The sequence below is a fragment of the Notechis scutatus genome, chromosome 4 (genome assembly GCF_049901735.1).
Source record: "Notechis scutatus isolate UNSWTSFEM ecotype Mainland chromosome 4, rNotScu1.2, whole genome shotgun sequence".
Lineage (NCBI taxonomy): Eukaryota > Metazoa > Chordata > Lepidosauria > Squamata > Elapidae > Notechis > Notechis scutatus.
Window position 1 is genome coordinate 14,818,644 of NC_142012.1, and position 13,821 is coordinate 14,832,464.

The 13,821-nt window shown below is 41.6% G+C and overlaps 1 protein-coding gene across 12 annotated transcripts in view; it reads left to right on the forward strand.

The window, feature by feature from the left end:
- Positions 1-13,821, forward strand: part of AFF1 (ALF transcription elongation factor 1) — a 175,624-nt gene that overhangs the window by 78,102 nt on the left and 83,701 nt on the right. For all 12 annotated transcript variants that reach the window (XM_026687925.2, XM_087962842.1, XM_026687924.2 and 9 more), the window contains 2 exons: positions 11,180-11,300; positions 12,854-13,726. In XM_026687925.2, the coding sequence (XP_026543710.1) occupies positions 11,180-11,300; positions 12,854-13,726 (994 nt within the window). The remainder of the gene's footprint in view (positions 1-11,179; positions 11,301-12,853; positions 13,727-13,821) is intronic.

Below are 13,821 nucleotides of genomic sequence, written 5' to 3' on the forward strand. Positions count from 1 at the left end.
TCCATGGAGTCAACAGAAATGGATACTGCCTTGATGACATTGATATTTATTAATTAAAACTCATTTTAAAAAGATGACTTTGATATTCCATGAATGAAACCCAGATGTTACAATTACTCCCAATTTTCTTTTCCTGTCACATTAGAAATTGTAATCTGAGAGCACTTTATTTATAATTTTAAAAATGTACATCTTGCCTGATTTACCAGTCTCTGCACCCCAAACCTAGGGGTCCTAAAATGACTTCTTTGTTTATTTTTTCATTGTATATGGCAAGGGTCTCCAACCTTGGCAACTTTAAGCCTGGTGGACTTTAACTCCCAGAATTCCCCAGCCATCCCTGGTATATGGCACCCATCTCACCATCCAAAGTGACTCTGGTTGTTGCATGCAGACTAGTTCCTCAGTTAAGGACCTGTGCTATAAACAGAGGCTGATGCACAGAGCTGGCCTGCTTCTTTTTGTTGTTGTTGTTCTCATTCCCTTTGGAAGAATCCTCCTACACTTAATAGCTGCCAGACAAGTAAAGAGTGGGCAAGCTATTTTGTTTCCCCAATACAGTATCCCCAAGCAGCAGCAATGTGGGAAGAAGCTCCTATTCGGTACCCTGTCAGTCACTGCAGCCATTAAGGATGGAGGTGACCTGGGGAAGGAGGAGGGAGTGGAAGACAAAAGAGTGACAGCCCTGTAAATATTTGATCTCCCCCACAACTCTCTTATCAAGTTGACTGCTTGCTTCAGATTTTTTTTTCTTTTTTGTTGTCTTGCACCTTTGATGTGCTAATTAACCCTCCCCATTTGACTTGAGTGTAAGCACATTCCATTCTTTGTATTCTGCACTCTCAATTCTCTGTTTTGTTTTTGAACAGCCCTGCTGAGATACAATATATTTTGTTCCTTAAACCCGGCAAACTGATCCAACAAAAGATAAATCCTTAAAAAGCCTACTCCGCGAGCCCCAGGCACAATGCCTGGAGATGCCTTCCCGCTTCTGAGATCCACCACCCCTCCGTCAAACCAGTCTGTCTCAATTTTAATTATTTTGCACATTGAACAGTTAAACATTACCAGTTTCCCTTTCTCTCTCACTCAGCCCGCCTAGGATGGCCCACCCTCCCCCCTTGTTTTTGGCCCTTATACCTTTTCAGACAGTTTACTATCTGCAAAAGATTTAGGCCCCAATAGAAAAAGTGGGTCATTTCAGAGATGTATTAAGGTGGTTGGATTTTGTCTTGTTTCTTCAGCTCGGCAGAACAACACCGAAAGCTTCCAGTCTCTGATAAAATTTCATTTGAGTCTGCAGTCTGTTTCCATTTTCCTTCTATAATAACTAAATTTAAGTGGCTTTAACCTCTGACTGCGCTCTCCTCCTTTTGATTTATACCGGGTTTTTTTTTCTTCCTTCAACTCACCGGAAGAAGAGATCTAGGAAACAAAAACATTTTTGCACTAAGTTTATAAAAACTTAGGCTAGTGTAATCTTTGTTTTGCTCTTTTTAAAGATAATTCAGCCACTTGTTTTAAGTACTTTAAGCTGGTGTTTCTCCGTGATTTACATTTTTTGTGGAGAGGTGGCCCTTGCAGGCTAAACAAGATCCAAGCTACGCTATTGCTCAATCCAGTTCACCAGCCAGCCTTTTCCGCACTATATGCACTTCCTTCATTTACAACAGGTTGTGAAACACTGAACTTTCTCAGTTTTGTTCATCAGAATAGAGCTAGGAGGGACCTTGGAGGTCTTCTAATCCAACCCTCTGCTCAAGCAGGGGACTCTATATCTGTGATGGCGAACCTATGGCACGCGTGCCAGAAGTGGCATGCAGAGCCATCTCTCCGGGCACGCCAGCCGTTGCCCGTTGCTCTTCTGGGTTCTGCTACACACATGCATGCTGGCCAGCTGGTCTTCGTGTGCACATGTGCACTAGAAACCAGAAAACCATGTGCGTGCCGAAAACCAGAAGCTCAGCTTGTTGGTGTGTGCGTGTGCGCCAGGGTGCTGCTCTTCCGGTTTCCAGTGCTCCCCCAGGCATGTGCGTGCACTCCCGTTTCAGCACTCAGTGCTGAAAAGATTTGCCAGCACTGCCCTATACCATTTCAGACAAGTGTCTGTCCAGTCTCTTCTTTAAAACCTCCAGTGATGAAGCACCCACAACTTCTAGAGGCTAGCTGTTCCACTGGTTATTTGTTCTGTTAGGAAGTGTCTCTTTAATTCCCAGTTGCTTCTCCTTGATTAGTTTCCATCCATTGTTTCTTGTCTTGCCCGCTGGTGCTTTGGAAAATAAGTTGCCCCTCTCCTCTTTGTGGCAGCCTCTCAAATATGGGAATATTGCTGTCATGTCCCCCCCAGTCCTTCTTTTCTCTAGACCAGGGGTCCCCAACCACCGGGCCCCGGACCGGTACCGGTCTGTGGATCATTTTGTACCGGGCCGCAAAGAATGAATAATCGTGATTAAAATATATATAAAAATATGTTTTTGCTTCCGGGTGTCTTATTTTGAAAGAGAACCACTTCCGCCCTCGCCTAACTTCCGTGCTTGACTCTTTGGCGTGTATTTATCCTGCATCAGCAATGCAAGCTAGCCCTCGCAAATTGAGCCAGAAACAGAGTTCACTGGAGAGTTTTTTTGGAAAGGGTAAATGAGACAACGATGAAGCCATGAAACCATCAAAACTGCACCGCCACATGGAGACAAAACACCCAGCATTGATTAAGGTTTTTGTTATTGCAACCTTCACGCCCCTACCCGGTCCTTGAAAAAGTGTTTCTACGTGAAACTGGTCCCTGGTACAAAAAAGGTTGGGGACCACTGCTCTAGACTATCCAATGTGTTATATGTTCTATATCTACCCAGCCACAGTAAAAGGTACCTTATACCTCAAACAATCCAGAAATACCTAGAGGGCATTTCTTAATCTTGCTATGCCAAGATATATCCATCGACAGTGTAAGGAGAGGCTCTGCCAAGATGCAGTGAGAGAAGAGCAGTGACCTTGACTGGTAGATGAAAAGCAGCAGGATTGGAGGAGAGCGCCAACCATCCAGGGAAAGGAGACCGAATTCGCAACTGCATCAGACACTTTGCAAATATTTGAAATGGTGACTTCTCATTGCCAGAAGTCTCTCCATCAAGATTTCAGTAAGAAACAAAATAGGAGTTTGGATGATTCATAGAAGTTTGGATGATATATAGCAGGAGGGATTTTGTTTTCTTTTTCAAATAACCCTGGCTTTTCTGAAAAGATGGAAGGAGTGGTTTTGAGTAATCTGACAACAGTGCTTTTCATGGCAAGATGTAGCTTGTAGTGAGAATTGATCATGTTTGATGGTTTTCTGCTGTTACATGCTTCTGACCCTTCAGCAGGAAAAGCAGAGGTGGCCTTCAGCAGGTTCTCAACCGTTCTCAGTAGCAGAAATTTTGAGTAGTTTGGAGAACTAGCAAATACCATCTCTGACAGGCCCCGCCCCCATCTATTTTCTGCCTCCCAAATCCCAGCTGATCGGCTGGGTCTTCTTTGGTTGCCCTGCACAGGAGAATGGAGCTGGAAAGCAGGTTAGTGGAGTGGGGAGGGAATGGGAATTTTGCTGTAACCTTCCCCCAGGAGTGGAGAGGGAATGGAGATTTTACAATAGCCTTCCCCTGCCACGCCCACCAAGCCATGCCCACAAAACCAGTAGTAAAAGTTTTTGAATCCCACCACTGGGGAAAAGGTGTTGTGTATGTGGTCAGAAATACATAGCACATGTGTTTGTTTCCTCATGACATCTCTCTCTCTTTTCTTCACTGTGGCAAGAATGAAACCAATGGCCATTGGCACAAGTGGACACAGAACAAAAATTATACAACAATGTTAAAATCATGATGCCCTTTTATCATAACATCACAATGCCCTTTATGGCATGGTTCCAGGGTATCTGAGGAGCCATCTGGCCTCAATGGGATTGGTCTGTCTCACTCACTCCACCGGAAGAGGCCTACTTCACATCCCATCTGCCAAAGAATTTCAGCTGGGGGGGGGCAGAAGAGCCTTTTCTGCTGTGGCCTTTGGAACATACTTCCACTGGAGGTGAGGTTGGCCCCTACATTCCTGGCCTTCCAGAGGAACCTTAAAATCTGTCTGCCACCTGGTCTGGAGCCCTGATAGGGTGTTCTATGCGAGGGGTGGCTGATGGGACAGAGAGAAGACCCTTATCCCCACACCACCTGTCTTCCTGTGTTTTTTTCTTTATTTAATCTTTCTCAATTTTAATCATTTTGTATTAGATTTTTATTATTCTATATGCTGCCCACAGTTGCTGAAACAATATGCAAAATGAAGATAAAACTAATCATTACAAAAAATAAAGCTGATAAATAAATAGATTGGGAATATAGTAGTATCCCAAATTAACTGTAGGCTGGGGTAAAAAACTGTATTTTAAAAGTTTAACAGAATTGCAGTATGGAGAGTGCCAGACACACTTCAGAAAATTCTATTTCGCAGTAGCATGCTGCTCCTAATGGCTACAGTTCAGTTTTCCTCACTGACCTTTTGACATTTTAATTTTAGTACTTGGAGTAAATGACAGACCAGTTTTCCGAAAAGCAAATTAATCCTTCGCTTAATATGCCTCAAGCCTACTGTACTAAATTTATGCATGTGCCCCAGCTGTCAGTTTCAGTATGCTAAAATATAATGCGTAAAACCCAATTTTGAAAAATTGCTTCATTTGGGTATCTGAAAGAAAAATGAATTGGAAGGCTTTATTCAGTATTTAAAACAAAAACGTGTTGTTATGCAGTAGTGCTTCAAGGTTTTCCATTAGCCAAAATTGTTTATACAGAAGAATTAACAGTATATTATTGTTTTTATTATTATTTTATATACGGTCATGCAATTACAGCTTGTGAATTCAAAAATCAAAGTGAAGATATTTCCATTTATTTTCAGATGAACATCAAGCCCACTTATTTTTAAGGGATATAATTGAATGTGGTCTAATTGAGCTTTTTCTTACCTTTTGGAGGATGTGAGGGAATGGGGAGAGTTAATTGTGTTTCTTTCTTATTTTAGTATGGCAGCTATATTCTAAACACAGTGAAGCTTTGGCTTCATTTCCTTTTTCTATCCATAATTGTCTTGAATGCAGCATGGTAGTTGCAAGGTAGATATTTGGAAGATATCCAGGCAGAGACTTACCCTATTTTGCATAAGCAGGGTCTAGAAGAACTTGCCATGGCCAACCTGGTGTAGCCAACTCACTGTGGCCATCTTGCCATGGCCAACACCACTGCCATTTCACCGCGACCAGTCTGGTGTGGCCATCCTACCACAGCCAACTCCCCCTGTGACATTCCCTGCAGAATGACTCAATGCAGTAAATGTTATCCGCCACCATTTCTTCCACATTATTTTTATTTTTACCAATGGAAATCATATCGAAGAAACAGTGGCAGATAACATTTATCATTTTGAGTTATCCCATGCAGATTGTCTCGTGGCAAGATGGCTGTGATGATATGGCGGGGGCGAGTTGGCCCATTGTGGTTCTCTCTACCCCCAATAGTTACTTGAATTAAAATTTGAGGCAGTAACTATATATTTTCATAAATAGCACATCAGTAATATTCTTCATTTATCCTGGAGAAAAATCTTATTTGTATGGTTGCCAAGAGTCAAAAGTAACTTTACGGCACATAATCATTAAGAAGCAAACAGGCAGTGAATTTAAACCAATCTTGGCTTTAAGATTGTGGCCAATTCATCTGTAGGGCCCTTCTATACTACTTTCCATCCCAGTTGGGTTAGCATTACTATTTGTGCCGTGAAGCAGTTAGTTCATTCAAATTTCAGCCCTCAAATGAAAATAAGCAGTGTTCTTTTTCCATATTTGCTTCTTAGTTGAAAACCCGTCATTTAAAAGCAGAAAATAGTTTCTTTGCCTCTGTGCAGTCAAACTGCAGCCTTTTGGTGGCTTGAATGGTTGCAGTTTCTTCAATTCCACCCCATTTAAAATTGGCATAGTGCAGAAAAGCATTAAGTATTCTCCTGAGAAAGCTGTTTATAATAATGCTAGTGATTTGTACATATTTGCTGTGGGTGTGCCATTTTGTGTAGATTGAGTTGTTGGATCTTCCTCTTCTTTTCTCAGGGTGAGATATCTTGAGAAATGAGTTTCAGATGTGATCAGTGAAATATCTATAACTGTATCCCAGCCAGTAATATATTACATCCAACTAACAATCAGTTTATATGCTATTACCCTCATTTCTACTGCAGGTGGTAGCAATTCTTCTTCACCAGTGGAAAGGTTATAGTAGATGTTCCTTATCTAGCCTGAATTCAGGTGAATTACTTACTTTCTTCTCTAACCAGTTTATATTGTTTACTTAGTGTATGATATCTACAGAAGTCATGCAATCGCTGATATACAAATTTAGTTTAAATAAAGCATCAGCTCACACACACACACACACACACACACACACATTATGTGGACAATGCAATATAGGAGTTAATATATTAAATTAAGATGAAACCATAATAAAATCACCGTAATATGGAGCCATAGAATTGCAAAGGGGTGGATAAAGAGCTGTGGTGGCGCAGTGGTTAGAATGCAGTACTGCAGGCTATTTCTGCTGACTGCCAGCTGCCTGCAGTTTGGCAGATTGAATCTCACCAGGCTCAAGGTTGACTCAGCCTTCCATCCTTCTGAGGTGGATAAAATGAGGACCCAGATTGTTGGGGGGCAATATGCTGACTCTGTAAACCGCTTAGAGAGGGCTCTAAAAGCACTCTGAAGCGATATATAAGTCTAAGTGTTATTGTTATTGCTATGTTATGATTCAATCTCTAAAGAAGCTAACCATCTAACTGCTTCTGATGTGAATTGTAATAAACTTCCTATATTAAAAATACCTAAGTACCCTAAAATGAAAATGAGAGGAAATTGGTCTAGCAAAAGAATGTAGATTCTATTCCTATCGAATTCTTATTTTATTTTTATAAAAAAAGTGGAATACTTACCCAAATAGCAAATAATATTCTTTCCCCCCAAATACCTTCTCAAAGATTGTAGTAGAACATGGGGACATGTTTGTAGAGGAAGATTGAACATTTGGTAACCAAAAAGATACTCCTACATTCTAAATGCCCAACGGCCTGATCTTTTGGGGGAGGTGTAGAAAATAGATGATTTAAATGAATGGATCAGATTTTGTGGAACAAAAACTATCTTCATTGATAAGATTCTCCCAGCATGAAAATCTCACCAATGCCTCACAAGTTGAGATACTGGTAATTCTGCTAGTATTTTTTTTTAGAAATAATGACAGTTGAAAAGCACTGATATGTAGTGGTTAGAGCAGCTTTCTGGGGGGGAAAAAGCTCTTTATGGAGCCCACTTTCAGTAGTTATGAATTGGACAGTTTTATCAGCCTAACCTCTATATTATGGAATTATTATCAAGAGAGGGATAGCGGAGGGCAGATGAATATGCAGACATTTTACTTCGGGTAACTTTGAATAAACTTTGCCTATGAGCTAAAATTATTTAATGATAACTACAATCCCTGTGTACCATCACTGTTGATAATTCTGTAAAATTATATGCCTTCACGCAGGCACAATTTGATGGACAGAAAAGAAAATACTAAAGCCGACTGCATTCATTAATACAATATTGATCAGTTAGAAAGGGCTGTAGGTATGAGCGGTGTGGTGGCCTAGTGGTCAAGATGTTCGCCGCCCACTCGGAAGGTTGAGAGTTCAATCCTAGGTAGCAGCAGATATTTCTCTCCTAGGATGCAAAGAATAAATATCTGCTGTGAACTCTGCTTGGCATCAGGAAGAGCGTCTGGCCAGTAAATGCTCAGGTCCATCCAGTCACCTTAACTCTACTCGCAATTAACGGATTACAGGGTCGTGAGAAGGGAGTGTTTTTTAAGGGCTGTAAATGGCACTAAGAAATTGGCAAGACGTCACTTCACTGTGTTGTAATGGAAACATTCCAGATGTCTACTCAGTGTACTACACTGAGTGTAGTGTCTTAAGTATGAATTTAATCTGACACCAACCATTAAAAAACAAACCCATATAATCTACTCTGTAGGGTTAGGCTGAAACTAGGACATGAGATCAGCTTTCCTTCCCTTCCCCCCAGCTTTTAATTGCAATCTTAACCATAGATGTTACTGAATGCGATAAGATCTGGGAATCCTTATTGATTAATTTACACCTCTAAAATGGGTAAAGCTGCCTCCCTTTTCAGTCAAGCTTAATTCTCATAACTACATGGATACCTTTTTCCCCTAGGCAACATTATGGAATTGGGTTTTCTACTGTCTTTTCCAAGATTTTAATATTTCCTTTTAAACTTTTCACTCTAACTTAGCCACCCATCCTGTTCATCTGAATCTGTTCAGTCTTTTTTTCCAAGATCAGTCAAGGTTGGCCGAATGCTGCAGTATTAGCACCACTAGGTGTTGTAAATTAATATAGCTAAAAATATTGAAAGCAGAAGAAAAGTACAGATCAGATTGTGGTTCCCATAGAACCATGCCAGGTTTCTTACATAACCTTGTTTTTCCTGATATTGCATATCTGTCTTTTCTTCTTCTTGTGGATAAAGGGTTGATTTAAAGGATAAGGTTCACATATATATCAACATTTGGAGGCTTTTTCAATTAACTTGAAATGATTGAAAAGACTGCAGCTCCTTTCCCCTCTACCCTGCATGTAGTAAAACTGCACATTCAATCCAAAGATGAAAACCAAAAGAGGCCATTGTTTGGGGAACAGGATTTGTTGCAGCTTTCATGATTTCTGCAAGAAAAATGCTGACAAACCATGGCCTTTATGTTGCGGTAGGAGCTTAAGGGAACACTGAAATTTCATTATGGTGGGTGAAAACTGAGCCTCTGTTCAGAGAGCAATCCACCAACATTTGCCATTTGTTATCCCAAGTGGTCAACATTTGCACTGGGAGGAGAGCTGGAAAACCTGAACACTGAAATATATATATTGGGGGAGATTAAAGGAGAGGAGATGGGATATATAAGGCCATACAGAAAGATGCCCTAGGGCAGGGCTATCCTGCATGCATTTTACCTATGAAATGTTCCCTCCCCTTTTTTTAATTGTAATAGAATCAGTGGTGGGTTTCCAAATGTTTTCTTTCCAGTTCTATGAGAGCTCGCAGGGCTCACAGGCCAACCTCTGTCTGAACGCTGGTGAGCTGATCCGTTTTTTAGCTCAGCTGAGGCACGGCAATCGTCTCTGCCACGTGAGCTAAGCTAAAAAACAAGGGAATATAGGAGAGGTAACGGCGGGGGCGGGTGGGTGGGGCCAGTCAGAGGTGGTATTTGCCGGTTCTCCGAACTAGTCAAAATTTCCGCTACCGGTATGCCAGAACTGGTCCAAAGCAGCTGAATACCACGTCTGAATAGAATATCAATCAGAATAGAGCTGGAAGGGACTATTTTAGTCCAACACCCTGCTCAGGTAGGAGACTATGCCAGGGGTGTCCAATTGGCTGGATGCGTCACGCACAGGTCTCGCCTACCCTGGTTCCATAAAGGCAAAAAAAAATGTCACAGTATGTCACGTGACGCAATTGAGTTTGATGCCTGTGCTCTCTATACCATTTCAGACAAGTGGTTGTCCAGTCTGTTCTTAAAAATCTCCAGTGCTGGAACACCCACAACTTCTGAAGGCAAAGCTGTTCCACTGATTAATTGTTCTGTCAGGAAATGTCTTCTTAGTTCTAGGTTGCTTCTCCCTTTGATTAGTTTCCATCCATTGTTTCTTATCTTGCCTTCGGGTGCTTTGGAAAATAAGCTGATTTCATTTTCTTTGTGGCAGCCCCTCAAATACTGGAATACTGCTATCATGTCACCCTTACAATAATTTCCCTTAGAAGGGAAAATGCCAGTTCATTCGGTCATGGAAAACCCCGATTTAGGGAAATTTCAGAATCAATTTCTTTTTGCTTAATCTTTTCTTAAAGATTGGAAATAGAGCAGCATTTAAAAGTGACCTTTTGTAAGTTAGGAGAGTAATAACTATTTTTTGTGAGCATGTAAATATGCGGGCATTCAGCCTTCTTGGATATTCTTGTGCCTTAAGATTACAAAGACAGCTGTTGTGAAATTTGTTAAGGTAGATGTTGAAGTTGTGTAAGGTTTAGAAAAGCCAAGAAGCTGTTGCATATATCATAACATTCCTTCCCTCTACCCAATTGCCTACCATGTGAGACAAGTTGTGTAAGTTTCCAACCTGAACTGGATCTTGTATTGCTATAGTAAGCAACTCTTCTTGATTCAGTTTAGAATATTAACCGCTTCCATTCACCCTGTGAGCGTGACAGCCAGTATTCCCTAAAGTGTGAATCCAAAAACTGGCTGAAATGAAGATCATCATGAAGAGATATGCAACCTTCCTTCAAACTTACAAAACCAATTGAACAATGACTTGGTAACCTTGGGAAATACAGCTATCCAGAGACTTGCTATTTTTCCCCCAAAGGTTTTTCTGCATATCTTTAATTGTCATTGCACCTCGTACAACGAAATCAAACACCATCTTCAGTGCACATTATGACCATGACCATGAAAATAAACACACACATCCTTCACCCTTCACACATTGAACCAGAAACCCCCGACACCGCACCAACACTGCACTATACAGTAGAATTCAAAAGAGCTACTGCCCTGGGATAGAAGCAGTTTTTCAGCCTATTTGTCCTTGTTTTTATTATTTTGTACCGTCTGTCAGATGGTAATAGTTCAAAAAAAGGGTGCCCAGGATGAGATGGATCTTTGAGAATGTTTTGAACTTTCTTAAGGCAGCGGGAGCTATAAAGCTCTTCCAAAGAGGGGAGAGGGCTACCAGTGATCCTCTGGGCAATGACGTTAGCCCTCTGGAGTGCTGTCCTATCTGCCACTGTGCAATTGGCAAACCATACAGAGGTGCAGTAAGTTAAAATACTCTCTATGATGCAGCGGTAGAAGGTCACCAGCAGTTTTTCATTCAGCTGTTGTCTACCTGTCTGTCCATAGATATGCGGTGCTGTGAAGCTAACCGTTAATGTGCAAGTTTCCTGAGTTGCTGAATTACCCAACTTCCTTTGAAATTCTTAAAAAATGTCAGTTGAAAATGTGTTGCTTTCATGATGAAATGCTTGTTCTCCCAACAGCTTGTACAACGAAGAGAGAAATTTGCTCCGCATTCAAGCAAAAGAAAGGCGAAATCAGGAAGCTCATCAGGAACAAGAAGCGTTCCCTGCAGATATTCCCCTTTTTGGAGCGCCTTACAAGGTATCCATAGCATATCTCCATTATATCATAGAGCGAGCTGTTAGTTTTTACATGTTGCTTCTTTGTTTCAAGAGGATTTGAAAGTTAGATTCGGTCTATCTTTCATGCTAAGCCAGTGTGGTTTTTTTTTTGTTTTTTTTTTGAAGTACACAGTATGGGTAGCTTAAGCTTTTACAAAACTGAAGACATTCATCCTAGTAAACCTCCCATCTTGACTATTGCAACGTGCTCCACATGCCATTGAAAAGCATCCGGAAGTCTCAGTTTGTTCAAAATGCAGCAGCTCATATGGTTTTTTGCAGATCCAGGTGTGCACATACATAATCTCTTTTGCGGGTTGCCGATTTGCTTCCGGGTGCAGTTCAAAGCGCAGGTTATCACCTTTATAGCTCTACACAGCCAGGTTGATCTGAAGGACCATCTCTTCCCCTGGTTACATCCACCCGACCCACTAGACCAGAGAGGCAGGGAATGTTGCTGGTCCCCTTTCCTAAAGAGGTACATCTGGCGGAACCCAGAAGAAGGGCCTTCTCCATGGTGGCTCCCTCTCTCTGGAATATCAACCCTGTGGAAATTAGACTGTCCTCACTTTGATACGCTTTCTCAAGGCCTCGAAGATCTGGTTTTGCCAACGGGCCTGAGGAACCCAGAGTGGGATGGAACTCATCAAATAGCTTGTTTGATTGCCTGTTGTCGCTGGAGTGTTATTGTTTTCACTCTTTTTATATTGAGTTTGTTTTTTGTTTTTGTAAGCTGCCCACAGTACCTGAAAGTAAATGGGCAGCCATATAAATTAACTAAATACTGTAGATAAATAAATGCCACCTTTTCAGACCTTAGTATCGCTGTCTACCCGTGATTGTGGCAGCCATTAACCTCGGTAACATTTATATCTATTTTATTCTTGAACCATTCATTCATTTGCCCAAAGTCCAAACAATACCTCACCTCTAGCCTTTCCTAGTTAAGAAGATAGTTTACTCCCAGCAATTGCAGTTCGATGTAGACCAATGATTTATCAAGATAACTTAAAATTAGCCTTTCCTCCCCCCCCCCCATTGTGGTCAGTGACTACAAAAGATATGCAATACTTTTTCCAAATGCATGGAGTATTCACTTTTTGTTGTTGCCACATAGGTATTAAGGTACCTATATTTAGACTTTATTTAATGTGTGGTGCCATTTCTCTTCCATCTATTTTTGGGTTATTGCCTCAAAAAATAGAAATAACTGTCTGGGACTCTAATACTCTCCTCTCCCTTAACAGCAACATGTTAAAAGGGCTCAGCATACCCTCAAAGGACTGCTGGGGGAAGTGGAGTAATTTTAGTTGCATGACATTGCACCTTTGCACAAAGAACAACGCTGCAAGACTGTAGTTTGCAAGTTCTTAGAAAACCTGAACTACGGTTGCAAATTGATCAGTGAGCTCTTAGGCTGATGGGCAAGCAGCTCTTCGGGTTTAATACCTTATTTCTGCTTTTTTCTTGCTCTTCCCGTTTCTTTTTTCTTCACTGCTTTTTTTTTCCCCTTGGCATTCTTTCTCATTTCAGAATAACAAAGCCGATGAATTGTCTAGCCGAATTCAGAAAATGTTTGGCAATTATGAAGAGATGAAAGAGCTCATCGTCAACCAGTTCTATCAGAATTTCATAGGGATTCCTACAAGTGTCATGCCGCTATTCCCCCCGCCTAAAGTAGATCGTCCTCTCTTTTCTGAAAAGACTGGCGCCCCATTCCAGAACCACAGCCACCATCGCAAACACGGGGGACCTCTTAGCTCGGATGTTCCGTCTGTAGGCAGCTCCTACCCAAAGATTCACTCGAGAGTGGAGCCCGCCTCACAAAGTGCCGGATTGCCTAGCTACCAGAAGCCAGGTCCTGCAAAGAGCTGCAAGACTGAAGGACTACAAAGTGGTCGATGTCAGCCGAAAAGTAAGAAGTCCACTGAAAAAGCTACTGTACCTGAGGCACGACTCTCCCTTATGGAACTTTCTCCCTTATTGTCTACGTTGTCTTCCCCTGTACCACCTCTGTCCCCTCTACATTCCGGCCAGTGTGTCAGTTCCAGATCCCTCAGCAGTAAGATCGAAAAGCATGGGCAAAATAGCTCCCCATCCCAGGACCTCCTGACCAGCACGCGTGATAATGAAAACGAGGACACTTCGACTGCTACTGTAGCTGTCAGTGGTCAGCTTTCCAGCCAGACATTTCCTTCATCCTTATCAAAAACAAGTGCAATACAACAGAAACCCACTGCCTACGTTAGACCAATGGATGGCCAAGACCAGGCTCCAGATGAGTCACCCGAACTCAAGCCACTGCCAGAGGAATACCAGGAACAGCCCTATGGGAAAATAACAAATTTAAAAACCAACATCAAGACCAACTTACCCAAATTGAAAATACCCGCGGAACCAATTGAGGTCGGTGTACTAGCTGTGTTCGGTTTGACTGTGCGTTGGCCTCAAAACTAAACACAATTATTTGTATAATTAACATCCAATCATAGGCTGTGTGT